Below are 27,659 nucleotides of genomic sequence, written 5' to 3'. Positions count from 1 at the left end.
GTGGCGAAGCATTTCATGTTCCATATCCCCGAGGCTTGTGGATTTCAGTTATTTTTCTCTCTCAACTGGGGCAGGGTTTACACTTTCTTCAAGTCTAGTTCTTATTTCTTTGGGTCCAGTAACGGCCCATTTTTCTAAGGCTTTGACACGTGGGAAATGACCTTCATAACTCTACGGAGTGCATTACCGGGAACGTAGCCACCTAGCCCTCTTTCATGGGCAGACTCTGGTGTTGCCTATGAAAATAACACGGTGCCACTTGGTTCCTTAAAAGATCTAACATTTTCCATAAGATGTCCTTCGTTATACGGTGCAAATTAACATTTGAACTGATAGCTCATGAATTAGGCATCATAATTGCTTCTTTTATTTTCTTTATGGTAACAGAAAGGTGTTGACTGATTTTATAGGATATGAACTCACCTGCCCACAAACCCAGGAAAATGGGGAAGGTTTGGGAGACGCTTTCAGCCTTGCTCCTATGTTTGTGCTGCAGTGTTATTTGCTCATGTTCTCAGTCCTTTCTTGCTTCTTAAAATTCAACATGTAGCCACTGTCCTGTGAATACCTACTTATGTGCTGGACACGGTGCTGTAGTGCAGTGGACCTGGTAGGACTGACAAACTAATGATTAGCATGATTTTTGTTGAACTTTGAGAAGGTACCAACCCACTGTTTGCTAGTCAAAGGCCATACTGCCTTTTTTCTTTCTGATCATACAAATGCTAAATTTTATAAAGTTTCTCCGAGGAATGAGGCTTTATATTATCCCACCCCTTTTGATAATACAAAGTGAGTCTTTATGTTTATAATGTGTTATAAGTGAAATCAGTCATTATATAAATGGTGTTGGACTAAATTACCTATATGCTAAAGTACCTGAAGGCAGGATATAAGGAAGTGTTAACCATTATCCCACTGGTGAAAAATTAATTGTGGAAGGAAATTTTATGGGCTTGAGAAAATAGTCGAGCAGCCTGTTGAGTAGAAGGCTCCTGAAAGATATGTTTACCCTAATTAAAAATGTTTTGACACAGCAGAAGGTGTATTACCTCTTGGGAAGTCATCTGCCTCCCTTCTGTTGCCCCGTCCTTGCTCTGCCCCTGAGGGAAGGCCCAGCTTCATCCCAAGATGTATATAACATCTCACATCGGCCTGGCTAGGGTAGTTTGGACATTGGTGCTGATTTCTGATACTGTCAGCATCACAAATAAAGGCAGATCTTCTTCCAAAGTGACCTGCCTGCAGAAGGCTGGTTTTCATGTGTCACAGTGCACCTTGGCTAAGAAGCAGAACCGGTGTCAATGACATTTTTATGGGGAAATAATTATATTCAGAACAGTAGTGTACAACAGCCCCGATTTTCACATAGGTTTCTTCTCTTTTCTCTGGGGGCTGATTAATTAAACATTTTCTTCTTTTGTCCTTTTATTGTTAAATGTACCACGTACGCAGTCAAATGCACAAAATAGAAATGTATATCACCGTGATAAATTGCAAAGCAGATACCTCTGCAGTCACACGCAGTTGAAGAAGTAGAACTTTGCCATTCCCTCCAGAAGCGGGGAGGAGGGGGGCAGGTGATTGTCAAATCAGGGAAGGGTCTACAGAGAAGCTGGGCTGCAGGATCAGCCTGCGTCAACCAGGCAGATAAAGGGGTCTCCTGCTGGTCAGAGGTTTAGCAGTTTGCAAGAGCACAGTGTGTTTGGGGAGCTGAGATGTGGGCCCAGGACTGAGTAGGAGGCTGTGGAGGGAGGGAAATTGGTCAGAAAGATGGGCAGTCGAGACATGGGTTGCTGCATGTGGAACAGTTGGAGTTCCCGAAGGAGCATCACATAATCACATTTAGATTCGCTCTGTTGCCTTTTGGGTGGGGACTGTCTTGCTGAGGGTAGAGGCGGGCCTTGGATGATTCCTTCCTCTTATCTAACTGATCACTTGTATCTGTGGTTCTCTCTCTCTCTCTTTTTTTTTTTTTTTTGCGGTACGCGGGCCTGTCACTGTTGTGGCCTCTCCCGTTGCGGAGCACAGGCTCCGGACGCGCAGGCTCAGTGGCCACGGCTCACGGGCCCAGCCGCTCCGCGGCATGTGGGATCTTCCCGGACCGGGGCACGAACCCGCATCTCCTGCATCGGCAGGCGGACTGTCAACCACTGCTGCCACCAGGGAGGCCCTGTGGTTCTCTCTTAAAGATGTCCTCAGGTCTTCCTGCAGCCTGCCTGTGTCTGAGCTTCCTAACTAGTCCCCCTGCCCCCTCCTGCCCAGTGACATTCTTTAAACTGTCTTCCGGGTGGGCTGGAGTCAGGAGGGTCAGTGGTGGGAGCTGAGAACAAAGGCCTGTTAAAAAGAGCCATGGGTGAGATTAGAGAGAATGGCTTGAACCTTGCTGTGATGTCGGTCAGTGTGTCTCCATATCTCCCCTCCTCACCATTGATAAGAACCAGGGCTCCGATGAATCGCGTGCTCAGCCTGGCCCCTCACGCATCCCTGAAACTGCAGGGTCTACTTCTCGTTTCTGTCTTGCCCTTGTTCTTTGAATGCCTCTATGCCTTTGCAAATTCTTCTTCTGCTGCCTGGATTTCCCTTTTCACTCCTTTCTTTGACACACTTGAAGTCATTCTTCAGGGCCTAGCTGGAATGTCTCAGTGCTTTCCTGGTTCCCTGGCACTTTGCTTATTCCAGGGACAGCACTGAGGTGCAGCAGAAGCATCCTACCTGACCTCCAGCTAACCTCCCCCAGCCAAATTGACCAAAGCTGCCCATGCTAGTCCTGATACACTGACTGATGCCAGCTACATCTTCAGAGCCGCTAGGTTATAAGAGACTGTAGCTGTTTACACCTGTTCCCACCAGTTGTATGAGATGCCCACCAAGGGTCAGTGGTTTGCTTCCAAACCTATTCATAGCAGTTATAATTACAATAGTAAATTGTTAAAAAGATATTTTACATATCAATGAAATAGGCTGCAAAAGGAGAGAGTATCTGTGAAATACTGAATGTTGGTAAAATAATTCACTTTAAAAAATTACTGTCTTGTTAAGGACCGGACAACTGTTAAAGGCTGGGGGGTTGGGGGACATAATAATCTAGAGAACTTATGCCCTCACATTGCTTTCCCAGTGTCTTCAAGCTCTCACTCCGTTTTAAAGAGCTTCAGTTGGAAGTTGTGTGTCCTGCATTTACGGGTGTGGTCCACAGAGGAAATGCCACTGGAGGGCCAGACAATGGGACTTGACTCAAAGAAGAAAATTTGGCATTATGTCCAAGGCTAGCAGATGAAAATGTTTATAAGTTTTAATTTGAAATGAATGAAGGTAGAGAGGTACTGTTTTCAGAGAATGATTCCCTGCTTGAAATGACTTTTCAAAATCCACCAAGTATAGATCTTGGTAATGATAAGTAAGAAGACGTCCACTCTAATGGAATGTTTAAAATGTGCCCCCGATGCTGCATGTAACCATGGGAGGACAAGATAAATGTCTCATTCCTCTTTCCAGTGCTAGCACACAGTAGGCCTTCCGTAAATTCTACTGCTTGGCTGTGTGAATGACGAAAGAATGAATTATCTTTCTACCTCCAGCCCTCATCACCATACTGGGGATTCAGGGGTTCTCTGTTCTAAAATTTATCTGACCAGATGTGTAAAGGTACAACATAGCACCAGCAGGCAGAACTAAGGGTCCTATGGGTTTGGTTCTGAATGGGTTCTTTTTCCATTACATTGCTAGTTTTTTTTTTTTTAATAAATTTATTTATTTAATTTATTTATTTTTGGCTGCGTTGGGCCTTCGTTGCTGCGCATGGACTTTCTCTAGTTGCGGCGAGCAGGCTTCTCATTGCGGTGGCTTCTCTTATTGCAGAGCATGGGCTCTAGGCACGTGGGCTTCAGTAGTTGTGGCACGTGAGCTCAGTAGTTGTGGCTCGCGGGCTCTAGAGCACAGGCTCAGTAGTTGCAGCGCACGGGCTTAGTTGCTCCATGGCATGTGGGATCTTCCCAGACCAGGGCTCGAACCCGTGTCCCTTGCATTGGCAGGCGGATTCTTAACCACTGCGCCACCAGGGAAGTCCCCACATTTCTAGTTTCAAGACGAGAGGGTAAAATAAACTGATCCAACTCAGTTCTTCATTGTCTTTAGTACCAGGCCCTGTGACTGTTTGTACTGAGATGAGAGACTGAAAAACTGGGAGAAAGATTAGTGGCTGTTTTCCAGGAAAAATAGGCAAAGAGTGTGAGACTAGAGGTATTTTGAAGAAAAAGAAATGTTGATTACAGGAGAAGCGAGGAAGGGACACTTGTTATTAAAATGGAAAGGAAATAAATCATCATTTATGTATATACACAGAGAGAGAGAGAAGACTTTAACTATGTGTGTTTCACTGAAACACAGATTAAAATTCCTAAATATTATATTCTTTTAAATCCATTCAAAATATGAACTTTAATGAAAGACAGTAGAAGGAAAGATGACTCCAGTAAGTGGTCAGAGGGTAACCCAAAGAGGTAAAGGTTTAGAGAGAAGGGAAAACAAACATTGTCTCTATCCTGATCTGATTTGCTGAAGCAACATCTTGAAATAAGAGAAAAAAAAGTCTATTTAGATGACTCCCTTCATCTATTCATTTCTCAGTAAATAAATACTGGAGTAGAAGTACAGAAACTTTCCATTGGGTTTGTCCTTGGATGAAATTTAAAAAGTCAGGCTTGGCGTTTCCTTTCAGCCCTTTGGGAAAGTGAATAATGCTTTTCCTGAAATATGCTAGATCAAGGTCATGTTGTATTGAATGTATGGAGATATTAAACCAGCCTACCTTCAGAAGATGCCCAATGTTTTGTTTGCACTGGACTGTTTCTAATTGTAGCATTTTTACTTTGAATTATAGGTTTTAAAACCCTCATTACAGGTCTTTATTTCCCCCTCCTCCCTCAATTGCAGCTCGAGGTAACCTTCAGCTACCTGGAGATTCACGGTGTCCTGTGCAGCAAGCCAACTCAGGTGGGTGTGAATAACCTGTTTGTCATTACTGCAAGGTCAGAACCTTTCTTGAGTTTCTGACACCAGCTAATACCTTCTATTTGGTTCACTATTGAAAGTTTCTTGAGATAATGTGGAAAAACAAGGTAAGGGAAAATGGAAGTTTCTGCATGAGAGACTGAACAGGGGCTAGGTGGGAGGGGGCCGGGAATTTGTGATAAGGGAAACACGTTCTCCATAACTCAGTTTGAAAAGAACAATTAGCTCTTACGTTACCTGGCCATGTAAACATGAGAGTACTGTTCCTTAGAGATGTTGTACAAGTTACAGCAGTAACATTTCATAGCTATTCTACAGTAATCTGTAAGATCTTTCTGGGAATAGAGTGATAAGTGAATCTTTTGGTATTAATAAAATGTAGATTTTTAACAACAGCTTTATTGAACTGTAAGTAACAGGCAGCCAACTAAAGTGTACAGTTTGATAAGTTTTGACATGCAGACCCTTGAAACCATTACCACAGTCAGGATGCTGAACATACTCATCACCTCAAGGTTTTCTCAGGCATCTTAGTAAACATTTCTTCTTGCCCCTCCTCATTCATAACCATCTACAGGCATCTACTCTCAGCCACTATAAATTAGTTTGCATTTTCTAAAAATTCATATGAATGGAATCATACAGTATGTGTACTATTGTCTGCCTTCTTTTAGCCAGTGTAATTATTTTGAGACTGATTAATTTTGTTGCATGTCTCAATAACTCATTCCTTTTTACTGCTGAGTAGTGTTCCATTGTATGACTATATCACACTTTGTTTATCCATCACCCACTGATGGACATTTGTGTTTCCAGTTTTTGGCCGACAAGCAAAGGTGCAATGAACATTTATTTACAAATCTTTGATTGGACATTGGCTTTTATTTCCTGTGGGTAAATATCTAGGAGTGGAGTGGCTGAATTGTATGTATGTAAATGTATGTATGTATATAGTGTAAATATGTATGTAAACTTTTTAAGAAGCAACTAAATTGTTTTCCGAAGTGGTTGTACCACTTTACGTTGCCACCAACATTGTGTAAGAGTTCCAGTTTCTCCACATCCTCCCAACACTGGTATGGTCAGCGTTTTAAGTTTTAGCCGTTTTAATAAATTTGTAGTGCTTTCTCATTTGTAGTTTTAATTTGCATTTCCCTAATGACTAAAGATGTGTGGAGCATCTTTTTATCTGCTTATCTGCTATCATATATCTTTTTGGTTCAAGTGTCAGTTCAAATTTTTTGCCATTTAAAAAATTGAGTTGTTTTCTTATTGAGAGTTCTTTATATATTCTGAATACAAACCCTTTATCATATATGTGATTTGTACATATTTTCTCTCTGTCTGTGGCTTCTTTTTTCATTTTCTTTACAGTGCTTTTCAAAGAGTGGAAGTTTTAAATTTTGATGAAGTTCAGTTTATCAGTATTTTCTTTTATGGATCATGCTGGTATCATATTGAATAAATCCTTGATTAACCTAAGGTCACAGATGTTCTATGTCTTCTAGGAGTTTTATAGCTCTGAGTTATACATTTAGGTCTATGATCCATTTTGAGGTAATTTTTGTGTATAAAGCAATATGTGGATCAGTTTTTTTTCCCCCATTATGTATAGTATTTTTACTTGTTCAAGTACCATTTGTTTGAAAGACTGTCATTTCCCCAGTGAACTGGCTTTCACTTTTGTTGAAGATCAATTGTTCACATAATGTTGGGTCTATTTCTGGACTCTGGTCCCTTTAATCCTGTCCCTTTGGTCTATTTGTCTATCCTTATGCTGCTCTCACACTGTCTTGATTACTGAGGCTGTTATAGTAAGACTTGAAATCAGATAGTGTGAGTCCTCTAACTTTGTTCTTTTTCAAAGTTGTTTTAGTGATTCTAGGTTCTTTGCAATTCCATATGAATTTTACAAAAAGGCCTGCTGAGATTTTCATTGGGATTATATTAAATCTATAAATCAGTTTGGGGCGAATTGACATCTTTTTTTTAAAATTTTTTTTGCGGTACGCGGGCCTCTCACTGTTGTGGCCTCTCCCGTTGTGGAGCACAGGCTCCGGACGCGTAGGCTCAGCAGCCATGGCTCACGGGCCCAGCCGCTCCGCGGCATGTGGAATCTTCCCGGACCGGGGCACGAACCCGTGTCCCCTGCATTGGCAGGCAGACTCTCAACCACTGCGCCACCAAGGAAGCCCAGAACAGATACTCTTGATTTACTTCTATCTTTGAGAGAAAGCATCATTCTTTTTCCATTAAGTGTGATTTTAGCTGTTGGTTTTCATAGATGCCCTTTATCTGGTTGAGGAAGTTCTCTTTTATTCCTAGTTTGCTGAAAGTTTGTATTAGGAATTATTGTTATATACGATTGTGTGCTTTTCTTTTCTTTTGTTAATATGGTAAATTTTATTGATTTTTCAAATATTAAATCAACCTTTCATTCCTGAGATTAACCCCACTTGGTTCTGATGTATTGCTCATTTTATATATTGTTGGATTTCATTTTTTAAAATTTCGTGAAGGAACTTTGCAACTATGTTAATGAGACTTATTGGCTGTAATTCTCTCTTTCTCTCTTTTAAAATGTTTTAATCTGCTTTCTGTATTAGATAAATCATGGTATCATGGAATGACTTGGGAATTAGTCCCCCTTCTTCAATTGTTTTTAGAAAATTCTGTGTAGTCTTGGTGTTAATTCTTCTTTAAATGTTTGGTTGAATTTCCAGTGAAGTCATCTGGGCCTGGAGTTCTCTCTTAGGGAAGGTTTTTAACTACACATTCAGTTTCTTTAATAGATATGGATACATTCATATTTTTTTTCTTGAGTGAGCTTTGGTAGTTTGTGTCTCCTAAGAAATTTATACATTTCATCTCAGTTGTCATATTTATTGGTATAAAGTTGTTCATAGTATCCACTTGTTATCCTTTAAATATCTGTAGAATATCATTCCTGATATTGATAATTTGGTTCTTCTCTGTTTTCTTTTCCATGTCAGCCTGGCTAGAGGTTTATCAATTCTTTTGATCTTCTCAAAGAACTTGCTTTTCAGTTGCATTAGTTTTTCTCTATTGATTTCACTGATTGTTTTCTATTTCAGTGATTCTTACTCTGACCTTTTTATTTCCTTCCTTCTACTTATGTTTTTTTTGTTTTTAAAACTCTAAAGAAAATGTGTGTGTGTGTGTGTGTGTGTGAGAGAGAGAGAGAGAGAGAGAGAGAGAGAGAGTGTGTGTGTGTGTGTGTGTGTAGTTTGCTGATAGCATTCGTAAAAGAAATTGTCAAAATCATCACTTTATGTTGATTGAGATTACATACAAATCCTTGGAACTTTTCCATAGTTCATCTTAGAGCAATGTTTTATCCTATGTTTATCATTCTCCAAGAACTGGCGTTTGGAAGAAAAATTACAGCACCATATATTTGCCCAAATGGGCAAACATATGCAGGAGTGAGTGATAACTCATGAATGATGACATAACCAGGGCCTTCTTGATGGTCTTAATTCAGGAATGTTTATGTTTATGATTTTGGGGTTGGGATGGGAATAGAAGGGCGCTATTGAAATGCCAGTGCCAAGGTTATATTCAGAATATAATTAGACTGTGGTATTTAATTATGAGAAAGGATGTTGATATAGCAAGACTAATTTTCCCATGTGGCTGCTGAAACTGCTCTTACTACACTTGTGGTCCTGTCTGTTCAATGTGTCCAGCATTCAGAGGAACTGGGTGTAAAGCAATCCACCTTAGTCCCATGGAGCTGTTCTGTGGTTGTAAGTACCACAAAAATAGCTCTACAACATGACCTCAGTTTGACTTTGTCCCATGGTACGGACCTTGGGAATGAAATTACTATATAGTGAAACAGTGGTACTACTTCACAGAGGAGCTAGCAATCCAGACACTTGGAATACGAGTCACTTAGTGGTATTCAAAATTTGATGTTTCAAAATTGCCTATGGTGCTTTTTAAAAATACTCATACCTCAGCTATTGGGTTTAAGACAGGCTACAAGGATGTATTGTACTACATGGGAAATACAGCCAATATTTTCTAATAACTATAAATGGAGTGTAACCTTTAAAAATTGAATAAAAAATCAAAAAGATACTGTTACATCCAGCAGCTCTACCCCACCCTGCTGCCATACACACACACACACACACACACACACACACACTCACTCTCTCTCTCTCTCTCTCTCTCTCATATGACAGTTAGGCTTCGATATGTCTGGGGTGGGCATTTGATTCTGTTGTGTTCCAGAGGTTGAGAGTGAATAACCTGTGTAACCTCAGGACCCTTGCTGTCTCTGGTTTTGATTTTCTCTGATGTGAAATCATGAGGATGATCGTGTCTGCCTGTGGCACTTGCAGTCTAGCCTCGATTAGAACATTTTTTTTCTGATGTTCTCTGGGGTTTATTAACTTCTCAGTCATTGCTATTTTTATCATTATTTAATTACAGTTTGTAAATTCCAATCAAATGCCAGGGGGTATACACAGTTCATGGTATATGAGTGAGAGTGAGTGAATGTGTTATTGAGTTTGTGAAGTGTGATTTTACTATTGCTCTTTTCCTCTTTCTTGTGAAAATGGGGGAGACCTTCATCTTACTTTACAAGTCTCCTTGCTATCACACTTTCTGGTGTTCAAGTTCTCTTGCTGTCACAGTCAATAAATAGAGACCAACAGTTGTATAGTTTTATAGTTATAGAATTTTTGGACCTTTTTTTGTACAACTGAAGTACCTGCTAAAAAATTTTTTTTAAATTATAAGTTAATTATTTGCTACATCATAGAATGATTTTGGTAAACCACCCCTGGCTGTTTTTGTTAGAAGAAAGAAAAACACTTTACAGATCTGTTGGCTGGGGTTTAGTAAAAAGTGCTTTTCTTGGACTTCCCGGGTGGCGCAGTTGTTAAGAATCTACCTGCCAATGCAGGGGATAGTGGTTCGATCCCTGGTCCGGGAAGATCCCACATGCCGTGGAGCAGCTAAGCCCATGCGCCACAACTACCGAGCCTGCGCTCTAGAGCCCGTGAGCCACAACTACTGAGCCCACGCACCTCAACTACTGAAGCCCCCGCACTGTAGGGCCCACATGCTGCAACTACTGAGACTGCGTGCTGCAGCTACTGAAGCCCGCGGGCCTAGAGCCCATGCTCTGCAACAAGAGAAGCCACTGCAAGTAGAAGCCCACGCACCGCAACAAAGAGTAGGTCCCGCTTGCCGTAACTAGAGAAAGCCGGTGCGCAGCAACGAAGACCCAACGCAGCCGCCCCCCCCCCAAAAAAAAACCCCACAAAACTTAAAGGTTAGTCAGGTGGTTCTACCTTAAAACAAGAGGCAGAGTGGGGCTTGGAAACTTGAGTCTTAAATAGGATACTAGGGCTCATATCGCTATTATTTTAAATGTGTATTGGTTGTCATGAATTATGTTCTGCTAGGTGTCTAAGCAAAAATTGTTTCAAACATTCTATTTTTCCCCAGCTGAAATAGGAGGAAAGAGATATTTGAGAGGGAGTTCTTTTTCCTGATGAAATGATTTACTGTGTTGGTCTCACCTCTATCACTTTGTTGTAATTCTTTACATTATGCAAAGGTGGTGACACATTATGCAGGGCTGGATGAGTGCTTTTATGTGAAGTTGAATTTAAAGGCCTCATTTCTTCCCACCTGTCACCTTTTCTTCTTCCGTGTCATTCTATTCAATCCTGTGCAATTAAGGATGATTAGATGTTAAGATTAAGTGGAATTAGAATAAGCTAATTACTAATTACTCGTACCCAAACTGTGAACTGAATAGATGCACTAGATGTGAAGAAAGAAGAAGTACCTTATAGTGAAAAATATAATTAGCTGTGGTGGGAAGGTAGGGGGTGGGGTGTGGAACATAGATAAGGTGGCTGCATCCCAAAGTATCTGGCTTTTTAAAACATACATTTGCCCAGATAGGTGCCTATAAAATATCTGAGCCTCATTTCGTAAAGCAGTTTTAGTCTTACTTAAGACACCTCACTGAAGTGTTGCATCAGTAAATACCTCCAAGTACAATAATACTTGCTGCCTCTTTGGGGGTAAATATCTCTTGGACCAGCTTCTACAAGACCGGGGCAATCTTTTGTCTAGAGAATTTCAAAGGCAGTGCCATCAATTCCTTGAGGAATGAATGTGCTGAGAATTAGGATTAAAAAATGTTTTTTATATAGGGAGCCAACTAACTGGACAAAGGTGGTATGTATTAAATACCTGTTAACAGATTCCCCTAGGGGTACTTACAAAGAAGTAACATTTTAAGGACTCAGATCACTGAAGTCTTTTTCTTTGATCTCATCATTTTGACAGATAGATTGGATTGCTTGTTCTTTTAACATAAACACTCTGAAAGACAGATAATTTTTTTAAAATTCAGCTAATCGTAGGACAACCTAAAGCAAATCTAAAAGCTTCTTTGTCAATCCAGTTGGCTAATCGCACATTAAGGGTAGTGTTTCCCCATCATATTTTTGTACAAATTAAGTAACAACAGGAGGTAAATGTATAAGGATATTTGGATGCAGTGATCATCAAAAGGACTGAATTGTACATGAATATTTTTGAGATCCAAGATAATAAATAGTATTTTTTTTTAAAAAGAGTGATTGAAGTCAGTTCTTTTTATTTGGAACGTGTTTATAATCAACCTGTCTTCCCTTTTGTGACCTGCCCTTTTTGTCAGGTTGTTTTATACTTACTTGTAAGAGTAGCTATACGACCTCAGTTCAGCATTTTTGGACATCTCCAGCAGTTACTATAGGAATGAGTCTCGCCTAGCATGAACTTTATTACTTTGTTCCCTTTGTATAATCCTTTCCAAGTATCCTGTCTTCTTAGAATAGTTGAAGCTTTTATAAGCTCTTGATTTTTCTTTTGTTATCAGGCAAAAGGTTTCACCATTTTACTTAAACATCTCATGATGTGTCTTGTTTTTAAAACACATTTTACAAAAAAGTGACTATTGGGTTATCCTCCGGTGCTCACTGAAGGCGGTATTCTTACTTACACTGGATGCTAGGGATGTGACAGACTTTGTAAGTCAAGATGAAATCTTGGTAAAAGGAGAACTCACCTGCAAATGTGGCTATTCAGTTTCCATCACCGGGGGTGGGGGTGGGGGTGGTGGTCTGTTTGAATCTGCAGTTTGGCCCTTAGAAACTTGCTTCAGTTTCTGGACGTTTCTGACAAACTAACCACCCTCTACCCAAACAGTTCTTTCAGTCTTAAGGTTAATAGCATTATTTTAAGGAAGTGCTTCTTAAGAAGCTGGTATTGTATTAGTATCTATCAGCGTGAGTACAGAAGTTCCCCCTTAACCGCAGTTTCACTTTCTGTGGTTTCAGTTACCTGTGGTCAACTATGGTTGGAAAATGGAAAAAATCCAGAAATAAACAATTCAAAAATCTTAAATTTCATGCTGTTCTGAGTAGCATGATGAACTCTTACGCTGTCCTGCCCCTTCCCACCCAGGACTTGAATCATCTCTTCATCCAGCGTTTCCCACCCGTTAGTCATTTAGTAGCCAGCTAGGTTATCAGATCTGCTGTTGTGGTATTTCAGTGCTTGTGTTGAAATAACCCTTATTTTACTTAATAATGGCCCCAAAGCACAAGAGTCATGACATGGGCAATTTGGAAGTGCCAAAGAGAAGCCATAAAGTGCTCCCTTTAAGAGAAAAGGTGAAAGTTCTTGATTAATAAGGAAAGAAAAACATTTGTATGCTGAGGATGCTAAGATCTATGGCAAGAACGAATCTTCTATCTGTGAAATTGTGAAGCAGGAAAAAGAAATTTGTGCGAGTTTTGCTGTTGCACCTCAAATTGCCGAAGTTATGACCACAGAGTGTGATAACTGCTTAATTAAGATGAACAAAGGTCTTAAAGGAAATCATCAACAGAGTGAAAAGACAACCTACTGAATGGGAGAAAATATTTGCAAATGATATGACCGATAAGGAGTTAATATCCAACATATATAAACAGCTTATACAACTCAACATCAAAAAAACAAACAACCTGATTAAAAACTGAGCATAAGACGTGAATAGACATTTTTCCAAAGAGGAAATGCAGATGGCAAAAAGGCACATGAAAAGATGAAAACATCGTTAATCATCAGGGAAATGCAAATCAAAACAATGAGATACACCTCATACCTGACAGAATGGCTGTCATCAAAAAGAACACAAATAACAAATACTGGCAAGGATGCGGAGAAAAGAGAGAACCCGTGTACGTGATTGGTGGGAATGTAAATTGGTGCAGCCCCTGTAGAAAACAGTATGGAGGTTTCTCAAAAAAACTAAAAATATAACTACCTTATGATCAGCAGTTTCAGTCCTGGGTATATATCCTAAAAACCCAAAAACACTAATTTGAAAAGACACATGTACCCCAGTGTTCATAGCAGCACTGTTTACAATAGCCAAGATATGGAAGCAGCCTAAGTATTCACCAACAGATGAATGGATAAAGAAGATGTGGTATGTGTACACACACACACACACACACACACACACACACACACACACACACAGAGGAATACTACTCAGCCATAAAAAGGAGTGAAATTTTGCCTTTTGCAGCAGCATGGTTGGACTTGGAGGGCATCATGCTAAGTGAAATAAATCAGACAGAGAAAGACAAATACTGTGTGATATCACTTATATGTGCAATCTCAGAAATACAACAAACTAGCAAATATAACAAAAAAGAAAGACTCACAGATATAGAGAACAAACTAGTGGTTACCAGTGGGGAGAGGGAAGGGGAAGGGGCAATATCTGAGCGGGGGATTAAGACGTACAACTATTAGGTAGAAAATAAGCTACAAGAATATATTGTACAACACAGGAAGGAATATAGCCAATATTTCTATAATAAGTATAAATGGAGTATAAACTTTAAAAATTGTGAATCACTATCTTGTATACCTGTTACTTATATAATATGTACATCAATACTTCAATTACAAAAAATGGAAAAGGCATTAAATTGATACAGTAAGATGTTTTGAGAGAGACCACATTCACATAAATTTTATTATAGTGTATTGTTATAATTGTTCTATTTTATTATTAGTTAATTGTTGTTAATCTCTTAGTATGCCTAATTTATAAATTAAACTATCACAGGCATGTATGTATAGGAAAAAACAGCATATATAGGGTTCGGTGCTATCCGAGGTTTCAGGCTTCCATTGGGGGTCTTAGAATGTTTCCCCACGGCTAAGGGGGGACTGCCGTATATAGTTTACATTACTTAAAATAAAAAAATCGAAGGAATTGGATCCATTATTAAGCAGTGTCCAACCTGGTTGTTGCAGATGGTTGTGGAAACTGAGAAGTGCAGCATCTCCCTGAAGATGGCATCACCTGAGGACGTGAGCGAGGTGCTAGCACACATCGGCACCAGCCTGCGGAAGATCTTCCCTGGCTTCTCCCCATTGTGAGTTCTCCCGCGGGAGGGTGAGGAGAGCAGAGACCTGGTCTCTCCCTCAAACTGAAAACAGCCTTTCTCTTGCCCCTTCACTTGGTTCCTCTCTCATACTTTCTTCTTCTCTTAAACATTACATGTTACAACCCTCTCTCAAACCTTTGTGTTTTATGTCTGAGATTTTCTGTATGGCTGCTCTTTATTTTTATACTTTTTGATTCAATTTTTTTAACATCTTTATTGGAGTATAATTGCTTTAAATGGTGTGTTAGTTTCTGCTTTTTAACAAAGTGAATCAGTTATACATATACATATGTTCCCATATCCCTCTTGCGTCTCCCTCCCTATCCCACCCCTCTAGGTGGTCACAAAGCACCGAGCTGATCTCCCTGTGCCATGCGGCTCCTTCCCACTAGCTGTCTATTTTACGTTTGGTAGTGTATATATGTCCATGCCACTCTCTCACTTTGACACAGCTTACCCTTCCCCCTCCCCATATCCTCAAGTCCATTCTCAAGTAGGTCTGTGTCTTTATTCCCGTCCTACCCCTAGGTTCTTCATGACATTTTTTTTTTCTCTTAGATTCCATGTATATGTGTTAGCATATGGTATTTGTCTTTCTCTTTCTGGCTTACTTCACTCTGTATGACAGACTCTAGGTCCATCCACCTCAGTACAAATAACTCAATTTCGTTTCTTTTTATGGCTGAGTAATATTCCATTGTATATATGTGCCACATCTTTATCCACTCATCCGATGATGGACACTTAGGTTGCTTCCATGTCCTGGCTATTGTAAATAGAGCTGCAATGAACATTGTGGTACATGACTCTTTTTGAATTCTGGTTTTCTCAGGGTATATGCCTAGTAGTGGGATTGCTGAGTCGTATGGTAGTTCTATTTGTAGTTTTTTAAGGAACCTCCATACTGTTCTCCATAGTGGCTGTACCAATTCACATTCCCACCAGCAGTGCAAGAGTGTTCGCTTTTCTCCACACCCTCTCCAGCATTTATTGTTTGTAGATTTTTTGATGATGGCCATTCTGACCGTTGTGAGATGATATCTCATTGTAGTTTTGATTTGCATATCTCTAATGACTAATGATGTTGAGCATTCTTTCATGTGTTTGTTGGCAATCTGTATATCTTCTTTGGAGAAATGTCTATTTAGGTCTTCTGCCCATTTTTGGATTGGGTTGTTTGTTTTTTTGTTATTGAGCTGCAGGAGCTGCTTGTAAATTTTGGAGATTAATCCTTTGTCGGTTGCTTCATTTGCAAATGTTTTCTCCCATTCTGAGGGTTATCTTTTGGTCTTGTTTATGGTTTCCTTTGCTGTGCAAAAGCTTTTAAGTTTCACGAGGTCCCATTTGTTTATTTTTGTGTTTATTTCCATTTCTCTAGGAGGTGGGTCAGAAAGGATCTTGCTGTGATTTGTGTCATAGAGAGTTCTGCCTATGTTATATGGCTGCTCTTTAAAGAGCTGGAGTGATGAAGGGATTTGGCAATCCTCTGACCTCCACTCCTAAGACTAAAACAGAAGCCTTTTTAATGTAACCTGAGATTTACCCTAGTGTGAATTTTACTCACAGCTATTAGCAGAATGCCAGGAGCTGCATGCTTTGAAAGGAAGGCAGTGAGTATTAATGAAGAGTGAGAGTGCTTCATTTTCCTTGTTTTTTTCTGTTCAGTAAGAGGAAACTTAAAAAGCCAAAACTGAACATCAAAATTAGCCTCTTTCATTTTCCTCTCACGTTTCTGGAATACACATTAAGGATATGAGTACATTTTTTCTGTACATGTTCTCATATTTTTTTTTTTTTGTCAAGCATTTTAAACCAGGATTCTGTGCTTGGGTAACAGAGTTTGAACATAGGGAATGTGTAGCTTGTTGGAAAGGGGGAGTTAAATTGGCTGAGGTGGAAAGGCAGAGAGATCCTTATGTCAGAAAGCTCCCTAAAATAATAGCGCATATTCAGAATACCTTCCTGATGGAAGGAGATGATACGCAGATCGCAGGAAATCCCTGCTGAGGAGGCCATGAAACCTCCCATAGAGCACAGAGATGGGTAGCTGTGTGCCTTGGTTGGTGGGGGCCGGAGGGGAATTCGGGGGACTGTTGTCCTTCATGGAATGTGTCCCTACACTGCTGCTGCCTGTAGATTAGGAGGCAAAGCAGCAGGAAAACCCGGCCTTCGTGTCTTTCAAACCTTTTTGGTGAGCGGAAGGTGGCTCCTGGGGGATAGGAGCTTCCCTTCAGTCTCTTCGGCTTCAGGAGACCTGCTTGGTCCTTCTCACAGCTCTCCCTGGTCCCTTCCCTCCCTTCACACACCACAGTGGAGGGGCTGGCCCTGTGCTTTCTGGCTGTTCAGAAAGGGCTTCCTCCTTCCTGCAGCTGAAGTCACCTTGTGCTGCTCTGAGGATCCAGGTAGCTGGTTGCCGAGGGGACTAAGTGGTCCCAGCCCCGTCCCAGCGGAGTGGAGCGGGGAGCCGGGGCTCCATCTCCAGGACTGAGGTGTCTGAAAGGCCGGCTGTCTCTGGTCTCGTGTGTGTGGAGGGGACGCGAGGGCAGGGACGGGTGGTGGGATGAGGTGAGGCATGGCAATGGGGAAGTACCCAGAGCAAAACAGCCTCAGGAATGCTTTCCATATCATCCTTAGAGCCGCCAGAGAACTGTCCGGGGTAATCAGGAGATAGCAGTAATTACACAACCCATTTTCCTGAAACTGCACTTGAGTAATGTGCCTTTGGACACAGGGTTCCTTCCAGAGTGTCTTTCCTTTCATTCCAAATCAACACCGATGGAATAAGAAAATTATTAAGTACAGCCTTATTCAGCAAGGGCTTGTAAGACCCTCAGAGTGATAGTTAGAATCTCTGTTTTCTTTAAAAGGCAACTTTGTTTAATCCTCTAGGGATTTGTCGTGGGGGGAGATAATCGGTTTTATTTTTGGTTTGGATTCTCCCTTTTTTTTTTCCTGGAGAAAGTTGTGTACGAAAAGTGCTTTCTCTTTTCTCTTCCATTTAACTTCTTGTTAAAATGTTTAGGCAGCAAATATTAAACCACAAGTCTTAAATAAGCAGCCCCATTTCTAGAGAGGCCGTTACCTCTAGAGAGGTTTCTAAATCCATGACCCTCCACCTCACCCTGATTTTCATTTCTGTCCCCCAGCTGCTTATCAGGCATCTCCACAAGGATGTCCCCACGCACCTCACACTTCGTATGTCCCAAATGGAACTTCTTACTGTTTCCCCTAAAACCTCCCGTATTGGATATTCTACCTCAGTGAGTGGCTTCTTCATTTACATAGTCTCCCGAGTGAAAAGCTGAGCTGCTTTGACTTCTTGTTCCTTACTTGCCCATCTAATTAGTTGCCAAGCTCTTTTGCTTCTGTCTTAATAGCTCTTTGGTCCTTTGTCTTTCTTCTCACTTGCCCAGTGCAGCATCTTTCTAGCTAGTTTCTCTGTCTCTAGTTCTTGCCCTTCCAACTGATCTTCCGTACTGTCACCAGAATTATCTTTCCATAATTCACATAGTCTCTATTCCTTGCCTAAGTTCTTTTTTTTTTTCTTTTTTTTGTTTGCGGTACGCGGGCCTCTCACTGTTGTGGCCTCTCCCGTTGCGGAGCACAGGCTCAGCGGCCATGGCTCACGGGCCCAGCCGCTCCGTGGCATGTGGAATCCTCCCGGACCGGGGCACGAACCCGTGTCCCCCGCATCGGCAGGTGGACTCCCAACCACTGCGCCACCAGGGAAGCCCCTTGCCTAAGTTCTTTAATGGCTATCCTTCCTGATAAAATCCAAAATGTGTAGCCTGGCATAGAAAACCACTGCCGTCTTGCCCCATAGTCCAGCCTGTTGTTGAACACATCAGCCTCTTTTATATTTTCATGCCTTTTATATAGGCTTCTAATCCTGACAGACTCCCACTCCAAAAGACATAGCCCAAATATGTGAAGAGTTCCCCATCAGTCAAGAGTTTATGTTTCCATAGAACTTTGTGATTACTGCCTATACTACCACATATCACATTGTGTTATAATTGTTTGTTTATACATTTATACATTCAGTGAGTATTTATTGACTTTCTACTATATGCTAGGCAGAGTGCTAAGTGTTGGGGCCCAACAGTGAATATGGTCCCTGACCACATGGAACTTACATTGGGAAGTTGCATTACTTACACCGGGAAAGAAACCCCCTAAAAAAGAAAAATGAGAAATGGTGTAAGATCAGGCTGGAAACATAGGCCCTGGTCAGTTTATATAGAGACTCCTGGTAAAGAGTTTGGAATTTAGTAGAATTCCACTAGGAAGTCAGTGTAATAAGATTGTAAGTAAGGAAAGACACGGTTCCTTGTATATTTTATGGAAATTATTTTTGCTTCTAGATAGAGTGGGTTGCGAAGGGGAACGAGTAGAAGTAGAAAGCTAATTTAGAAATTATCAAAGCTAATTTGAAAGCTGATAGCTAAAGGTAATGCTATTAGAGATAAAGATGAGAGTGACAGTAGATTTATTAAGATTTATTTTGGATATAAGACATGATGATGGATTAGGTAGGTAGGTGACAGCAGTGAGGAAAGGGAAGAACCAAGGATGGCTCTTAGGTTTCTGATTTAATAACTTAGTGACTGACACTACTTTTCAGTGAGGTGAAGAGGGCCTAGAGTAGGGTGGGGCAAGTTTTTTTTTGGGAAAAATTACCAACCGTTTTGTTTTACGCATGCAAAATTTGAAATCTGGGGCATCTAGGTGGGGAAATCAGGTAGGCAGTTAGATATGCTTGGAGGAGAGGTCCAAGTCTGGAGATGTAGCAAATGTGAGAGTCATTAGTGTAAAGAGGGTCTTGAATTCATGACTGTTGATAAGATCACCTGGAGAGAGATGTGGACCTAGACGAGAAAATGTCCCAACATTTAGAGGTCAAGCAAAAGAGGAAGAACCACAAAGGGAGCTGGGTTATTACTCTAGTAGGAAACCAGATTTTTTGGTGGATTCCAGTGGGAAAGCAGAGCCTGGGAGAATTTTCTGGAGGAAGGAGTGGGTGATTGCAGAATGCTACTGGGCATGGAATAAGCCAAGGGCAGAGAGGTTTCCAGTGGACTGGCACTGTGAAGGGCACAGACGACCTTGACCAGAGCAGTTCACGTTTTCTGATTGGGAGAGGCAGACTGCCGTGGCTGTAGGATGAACTCAGATGTGAGAATGTGGATGTGGTATGTGTAGAAAACTAAGCAGAGAAGTTTAGCTATGACGGGTATGAGGAATTTCAGGGAACTTCTGTTTGGTACTCAGAATGGGAGATATTAAAGCATATGACTGTAACAAGGGGAATGATCTAGTAGAAAGAGATTGTTGCTGGAGACATTGGTAATAAACCAGCAATATCCTTGGGAAGGTAAGAGGGGTACAAGACACACCTGACCTTCCTTCTACCCTGGACGCTGCTGGAGCAAAGGCCAAATTTTTTTCTTAATCTTAAGTCCCTAGCCCTTGGCACATAGTAGATAGTCGCCGAGGTTTTGGATGAGCACATCCATTTTGTGCTTCCTCTGTGCCTAGTACATTGTTGGGAGAGGTGCCCTGGGAGTGTATAGAGCTTACAAGATGGTAGCTCTGCCCTCAAACCATGGACTCTTGAGCTGAAAGTGATTGGGTGTAAGTGGGCGGTGAGTGAGTGGAGGCTGGCTGTGTAGAGGAGATCTACCTGGAAAGGATGGAGAGAATTTATAGGAAAGGGTAGGGAAAGGAGAGGCAGTTCAAATGAATATACCAGCATGGAAGACGGTATAGATTATAATTTAGAAAATGACTGGGCAGAGAATTTAAATAAACATACTTGACTTTCATTTCGCTTTCTTACCCAACATGCACAGTTAGCTTGTCCAAATAAACTCTTAATATTTTGTGACTTGCATGTTCTGCCTTTACTCATGAAGTTCCTTAGATTGTATTACATGAAGTTGGCCCGGAAAATGTATAATTCTATTGGTGTTGGTTATTGTGACTAGAGAGAGTGGAAGGAGAAGGTAATCATACCCTTTCTTCTACGTTCCTAGTAGTCAACGCTGTCAGGAAGGGAAATAGATCCTTTACGTAAACAATATAGAACACGCAAAAGAAAACAGGCCCCCGGTAATGTCATACGACCTGCTCATAGTAAGTCGGAGAATATGATACTGTATTTGGAATTCTCAAGCCTTGTTTGAGTCATTTGTCCCATCAGATGTATTACCTGAGCCCGTCGTGGGGCCCTTGGGTCCTCACCTCCTTCCTTACTCTGGTAGAGCCTGATCATCGGGGAAAAGTCTGAGGAGCAGGTATCAGAAACTGGGTGAATCAGGAGGACAAACACAGCCAGGGCCTCAGTTAACATAATACATTCTTGAATAACCTAAGGTTGGCTGTATATATTATAAATGAAGTGATAACCTGCCAGGACCTGAATTTCTGGTTTTAAATATAATTTTGAAATAACATCCATGATCAAAATCAAATATATAAAAATAGTATATATCTCTATAAAATATAACCAGTCCCCTTGACTATAGTCAAGAGAATGCTGGTAGGAAAAAAAAATGAAGAATTTTAATTAAAATTAAGTTTTTACACCTAGAATCGTCACCTCCCTGCTACAGGTATGTGTTAGGATGTTTCTCTCTCCCTCTTTCCCTCTCTTCCCTCACAGAGTGCCATTTCCCTGCCGCCCCCCCCCCATTAAATAAGGAAAGTTTATTTTAAAATATAGAGAAAATGTAAAGGTTCAAGAAGAAAATTTAAATTTAAAAATCAGATCACCATTAGCATTGTTTTGTCAACGTTCTCATCTTTGCTGTGTGATAGTCACTATCACTGGAGGCCTCATCTCTAAGGCAGTGATATTGGGAGGAAACTAGGGAAATATTTGTAGCCTAAGTGTTGTTTAATCTGTTTCACAGAGATGTCTGTAATGGCAGTTCCCTTCAGGAAGCTGTTTTGTGTAACGGCCTTTCGCTTTTCTAATACCAAGAACCCTGGCTGTTCTCCAAAACCAAGCTAGATTTTTTTTTATATTAAATTAAATCATTAGGGTGAGTTAGAACTAATTTAGAAAATGTTTACTAGAGAACACAGATGAGTGAAATGTTTCCTGCCATCTAAGAGTTTCTTGTCTAAAGGTAGTGTAGGAAAGTTCCACAGATAATATCATGAAGAGAGTGAAATATCCTCAGATTTCAGAGAAGGGAATGTTCCATGTAACTTGGGATGTCAAGAAAATAATGTTTGATTTGTGTCTGTTTTCCTCTTTGTTTTGAGAGGTGGGCTTTTGTTGGGGGTGAGCTCCAGGGAGAGTTCTGTGGGCGAAATGGCAGAGGTTGGAGGCTGGAGGCAGAGGCGAGGGCAGGTGCAGCTGTAACCTAACTTGCCTTAGGAGGACAGCAGGCAGCCTAAAGCAGTTAGCATTGGGAGCCTGCAGATATCACCGTGAGACAAAGGTAAGGCACACCTGGAGAGGCCCTGAATAAAAGCCTCTGGGATAGGCAGTAGGGAGCTAGTGAAGGCTTTTGAACTTTAGAATGAAATGACAGCTACACTTAAGGGAGAGTCAGTCTTGTAGCACTGATTTATGAACCTGGGGGAAGAGAGCCTCCAGGTGGAACTAGAAGGTGTCAGATTGTCTGGTTACTTTAGGGGGCGAGACTCTTGGCAAGTTAATGCACTTCTCAATGCCTCAGTGTCCTCCTCTGTAAAATGGGAATAATGATACTCATGCAGTTTTGTGAGGATTAAATTAACTCGTGCTGACTGCGTAACAAGTGCTCCACAAGTCTTAAGCTGTATAGCCCATTGCTGTTCTTACCCAGAGGCCCTGGAATGAAAGCCTCCACTGTTGGAAAGGAAATGGGTGACATCCGTAGGGAATTTATTTGATGTTTATGATTTTTTATTATTATTACATGTTTCTATGTAAGTTGGTTGCATTTCTCTAATATGATTCTTTGTTGTTAAATGTGGCTCATAATACCTTTTTAGGTGACAGAACAGTAACCTTCTAACATGATTTTCTTCTAGGCTTTCATCATATTGGATTATTCTTTCACGTATGTGACAATTTGAAAGTTGGCTGGGTATTAGTGTCGGTATGTTAGGACAATGCGTCTTTACTACGATGATAAAAATGGAATTGCAAATCCCTTTTCAGGTCGAAAGCCGATTAAGTATGAAAAGGTGAGGTTATTATAAGTGAAGAGAAGTGGGAAAATAGAAGTTTATGGTTAAACAACAGAAAGGTGCTTTACGGGCTGTGGCAGTTTCTATATTTCTCTAAAGCAGTAGGTAGCACTGTGTGGTGTGGTTTACGTCAATAAAACGTGTCCTCTTCTGGCGACAGCTGCCATATGGTATAGGATGAGCACTGGAATTGAATTTTTGATAAACCAATTAATTTACCTGGATTAAAATAATTTGCAGATTTTTTTCCCGCGTCAACAATTTAAGCATGAGATTTGCATAGAGAGCGGGCATGCTTGTCACCGAGTTCACTGTTCTTACCACATACAACTATTTTCTGAGTCTTGTGTAAATTAAATGCACATAATGTAAATGTAGTTGGTTCAGCTGTATAGTGCCGCCTGTTAGTGAGTGGCAGGATGTACGTATCTGTTCGCTAGGATTTTGGTTTACCTCTTAGGGCACTTATTCTGACAGCAACTCCTTTGTCTGTCTGTGTCTGACACACACGCGCTCTTTTTGTGTGTGTGTGTGTGAGCAGGTGCCCTGTGGCGCATACACAGATGGCTCTTTGCTGTTATTTAGCTACAGGCAGAACTCATGTGGGGTAGATTTTTCTTTTCCTCATTGTCTCTGTCTAGTGTTAGAAAACATAAGAAACAGTTGCCGCCTTCTGGAGGTTTAGTTCTTATGACTTTACGTCTTATGTAAATAAATGCACTTGTTTCATGATACTCCTTTAGTTCCTGATACCTAATTTTTTTTCCTTCCTGAAAAAAGAAAGATGAAAACTGTTACAGAAGGGGAGCTACTTGGAGAAGCTCAGACTGATACTTTTGAAGGGTGGTTTGAAGTTTAGGGAAAAATGCCAGGTGTAACCACCTCACAGCAGGGCCCTGTTCACGTGGATGTCTACACTGGCCGCTTCCCTCTCCAGATGATTTCCTCCTACTTCTGAGTGTGACTGTCCAGTGCTGTTTTTGGAGTAAAATTAGGCTCTGGTTTCTGCACCTGCCATAAGGATTAGTTTATTCCTCCCTATAATCCTAGACAGCCACCTTCCTATTCTTAATCCTACCAGCTTCCTGCCTTATTTTCTGTCTGTTTTGGACTAGCTCAACTTCATCCTGTGTGTTAGTGAAACAACATGCCCTACAGTTCAGCTGAAATAAAGCAAGAATTTTAGCAGAGAAATGTGATCTCAGATGAAGTCAGACATAAATCCAGCTTGGTGTGTCCAAGGTTTAGTTAATTCATCTGTGGAAATGCATCTGCTTCCAACCACTCTGCTCCTTCTTTACATAATATCCGGCTTCGCTGTCTTGTAGCCAGAAAATAATGCCACTGCGATACCAGAATGATGGTATTGAACTGCGATGAACCATTCCGAATTGCGGGATTCTGTAATATCACTTTCATGATGAACATCTTCTTTAACCCACAGTTGTCCCCAAATTAAGCACTTTTAGAATAATGAGAGTTAATCATATGTGTGTTCAGGTAAAACAGAAAAATCATGTTGCATTTGTAGATGTCATGCATTTACACAAGAATTTGAAGGGATCACTGATAATTGACATCAATTGGTAATACCTGCTTATGCTTCAGTCATAAGAATTACAAAGAAGTAGGAGTATTTTTCGATGCTAGCGGAATGCTTGTATTTAAATGCTTGGGTATGTATTTGAAGTTTTTTCTAGGAGTCGAGCAGGCCAGCCAGGCAACTTGCCAGGCTTTGGCACCTTTTATCTGGAATATTCATCCAATCCGGAAGTGGAAATAATTGGGACCATTCTCTTCCAGTACAATACAAGGTGATGGAAATTCATGAGGATAAGCATTATACACATAGCCAAAGTGCTTTAAATCATTAAAGAAAGATTAAAATGATGTTCAGTGTGACTTACTATGTTTATTTCACCACTTTGCACCCAGGGCCTGTCATGGTCCTGGGTGATTTCGACCTGCCAGCAGCCTTCCTCACATCCCGTGACCCCTCCACCCCGCTTTACCCTTGATGATCACACCCTACACCTTGTCATCTCCTGGAACGGCTTCTCCTGGGGTGAAATCATCATTTAGTCATCTCTCTCGGACCACAGCCTCTAGCCTTTCACTTTCTCTCCCTTGGCGGTACCCATACTTGGACTTCTGGGGGGCCTCCAGGCCATGGATCCCTTAGCCTTCCCCTTGTTTCCATCTCCTTCCTGCCTTCCCTTCCTTTCCTGACCGCCAAGCCCCATGGTGTCCATCACTTCAGTGGGGCCCTGTCAGTATCCCCCACTCCTTCTGTCCCCACCGTTTTTCTGGCTCGCCTGCCTGGAAAGCCTGCATCCGTGCAGCAAGCCAACTGCCCTTTCTCCACACACATTTGGGCTGCTGGGAGCTGTAGGAGAAGATCACACAGCTGTTCAGCTTGGTACCACCACCAATTCATGACGTTCACTCTCACTGGGCTCTTAACGGCCGGGGAAGTTCTTTTTAATTTCTCAAGCTATTCTCTCTCTTCATTTCCCAAGTTTGCCCCAGGCTTATCCCCCACCCCTGTAGCAGTTTGTTTGCAGTGCTGTCTGATCATCTTATACTCCCTGTGTAGCCTTTCTGTGGCTCCACATTGCCCTGAGAATAAAATCCCAACCCCTTCCTTTGACCTCTGAGGCTCACTGTGACCTGGTTCCCACTTAGCTCCTAGATTCCTGTTATCCCCTCCCTATCACACATTATTTGCTAACTGATTTGAACTGTGTTCAGTCTCTGGAAAGCACAGGCTCCCTAGGAGTTGTAGTCCAGGGGAAGAGATAGTAAAAGGAACAGCTCTTCCAATATGAAATGCCCAGTTTCTTGATGGACATTTGTACTATTTGTACTATAGAAGGACAGAAGAGGAGGTTTGTACTTTAATTCCTTGAAAATTAGTAATTTATATTTAGTGTACACATAATCTAATAAATTATTATTAGATAAATTAGATACTTTATTGAGTGGAACACACCATTTTCTAACTATTCTAATAAAATCTAACGTTGTGAAAGAACTAAACATGGAGAATATTTATGTTGTGAGATACCTTTAGCTTACAAATGGGCATTAAATAAAGGGCTTTATTATTAAGTTCCTATAGCTCTCCAGCTCCTAGTACTCAAAAAATGGAATTATATTTACCAAAATTGAAGTGATACCCTTTTTTTTTTTTTTTTTTTTTTTTTTTTTTGGCTGCGTCGGGTCTTAGTTGCGGCACGTGGGATCTTCGCTGAGGCATGCGGGATCTTTTGTTGCAGTGCCTGGGCTTCTCTCTAGTTGTGGTGTGCGGGTTCCAGAGCACATGGGCTCTGTAGTTTGCGGCACGCGGGCTCTCTAGTTGAGGTGTGTGAGCTCAGTAGTTGCGGCGCGCAGGCTTAGTTGCCCCGCGGCATGTGGGATCTTAGTTCCCCGACCAGGGATGGAAGCCGCATCCCCTGCACTGGAAGACGGATTCTTTACCACTGGACCACCAGGGAAGTCCCGAAACCCATGTTTGTTTAAAAAAAAAAATGGTGTATCACAAATTTCTGAGTGCATTTCAGAAAACTTGATTTTTGAAATGTATCGTTGTTTTTGTTGATCTTCCAGGAGAATCATGAAAAAAGTCTGCATGGAGCCATCTGAGCGACTGGCCAGTCTCCAGGCTCTGTGGGACAGCCAGACTGTGGCCGAGCAGGGCCCCTGTGGTGAGCATGCATTTTAAAACCGAAAAATAAATGGCTGGATGGCCGCCGTTTTGCCAGGAAGCTAAGTCTATTCCTAGTGTGCTACCGTAAAGGTACAATTACTTTTAAGGTGTAATTAGCACCGCACAGACTTTCGATTGGTGGACAAGCATCCTATATTTAAGCTATATTGCATCCTGCTATGTACTTACTGTAGAACAGGGGGGAGAATCTTTGCTGTTTTCCCAAAAGGAGAGAATAATCAGCACTGTCAACATCGGCCATATTTAAGCTTTTAAATTTTAACTTAAAAAACATTGAGTCGAAAACCTGTCACATTTCTGTTGCATAATTCAGGTGGATTTTCTCAGATGTATGCCTGTGTTTGTGACTGGCTTGGATTTTCATACAGGGAAGAAGTACAATGGGTAAGTGTATCTGTACGCATGCACACACACACTTTCTCACACACACACCTGGAGAATATTCCAGTATTTGACTGGCTTATTTCACTCTCTCTCTCTTTTTCCCCCCACCATTCATTGCTTGCTTAACATCTTCCTTCCTCAGATTACATAAAAATCTGCCTGTGTCATTGTCTGATTCTCTTTGCATCTCTCTTGCTTCCCTGATCCTCTATGGGGACTGTTTATATGACTGAATTATGTTTCAAATAGGATGTGGATACAATTTATCTGACACAAGACACCAGGGAATTGAATTTACAAGACTTCAGTCATCTTGACCACAGGTAAGCTTCTTTCTTTCCTTTCTTTCACTTCTGATTTTGCTTTCAGAGCTGCCCTTGTCTGTCGGTACTTATAAGTGTACATTATCTCCAGAGAATCCTTTTTTTATAAGGGGAATCAGGAGAGCCTAAGAATCTCTAGATTTTGCCTTTTAAGTAAGAGTTTCCAGTGTGTTTATCACTACGACTGGTTTGGGATGGGGGTGCATGAGTGTACCTCAAGTCCAGGATTTACACTTATAAACTGTGGAAACAATTTAATTCTTAGGTTCTTATGCCAGCCCACAAATCTATTTAACCTACCCTGTATATAAAATACAGTACTATTTTGCCTAATTGCCATTTAGAACATTTTTCTATAAGGGAACTTTATGCTAAAATCCTAACAAATGACTTTACAATTCCTTTATTGGGACTGGCTAGGGTTTATATGCATATATTGGTGGGAATCAGTTTGCCGATATCTACCTTACGATAGTGATAATAAAAGACTGAAGCCTGTTACAAGTTATTTGAGAGACTTGTAGGTTT

The 27,659-nt window shown here is 41.1% G+C and overlaps 1 protein-coding gene across 1 annotated transcript in view; it reads left to right on the top strand.

Annotated features, from left to right (window-relative positions):
• CARMIL1 (capping protein regulator and myosin 1 linker 1) overlaps positions 1 to 27,659 on the top strand; it is a 318,449-nt gene that overhangs the window by 124,834 nt on the left and 165,956 nt on the right. Inside the window, exons 4-8 of the mRNA XM_060163549.1 lie at positions 4,936 to 4,995; positions 14,374 to 14,495; positions 26,304 to 26,401; positions 26,738 to 26,808; positions 27,058 to 27,131. Of these exons, the coding sequence (XP_060019532.1) occupies positions 14,374 to 14,495; positions 26,304 to 26,401; positions 26,738 to 26,808; positions 27,058 to 27,131 (365 nt within the window). The 5' untranslated portion in view covers positions 4,936 to 4,995. The remainder of the gene's footprint in view (positions 1 to 4,935; positions 4,996 to 14,373; positions 14,496 to 26,303; positions 26,402 to 26,737; positions 26,809 to 27,057; positions 27,132 to 27,659) is intronic.

This window comes from Lagenorhynchus albirostris, chromosome 10, assembly GCF_949774975.1.
Source record: "Lagenorhynchus albirostris chromosome 10, mLagAlb1.1, whole genome shotgun sequence".
NCBI classification, from domain to species: Eukaryota; Metazoa; Chordata; class Mammalia; order Artiodactyla; family Delphinidae; genus Lagenorhynchus; species Lagenorhynchus albirostris.
This window is presented reverse-complemented; position numbering and strand designations above follow the sequence as displayed.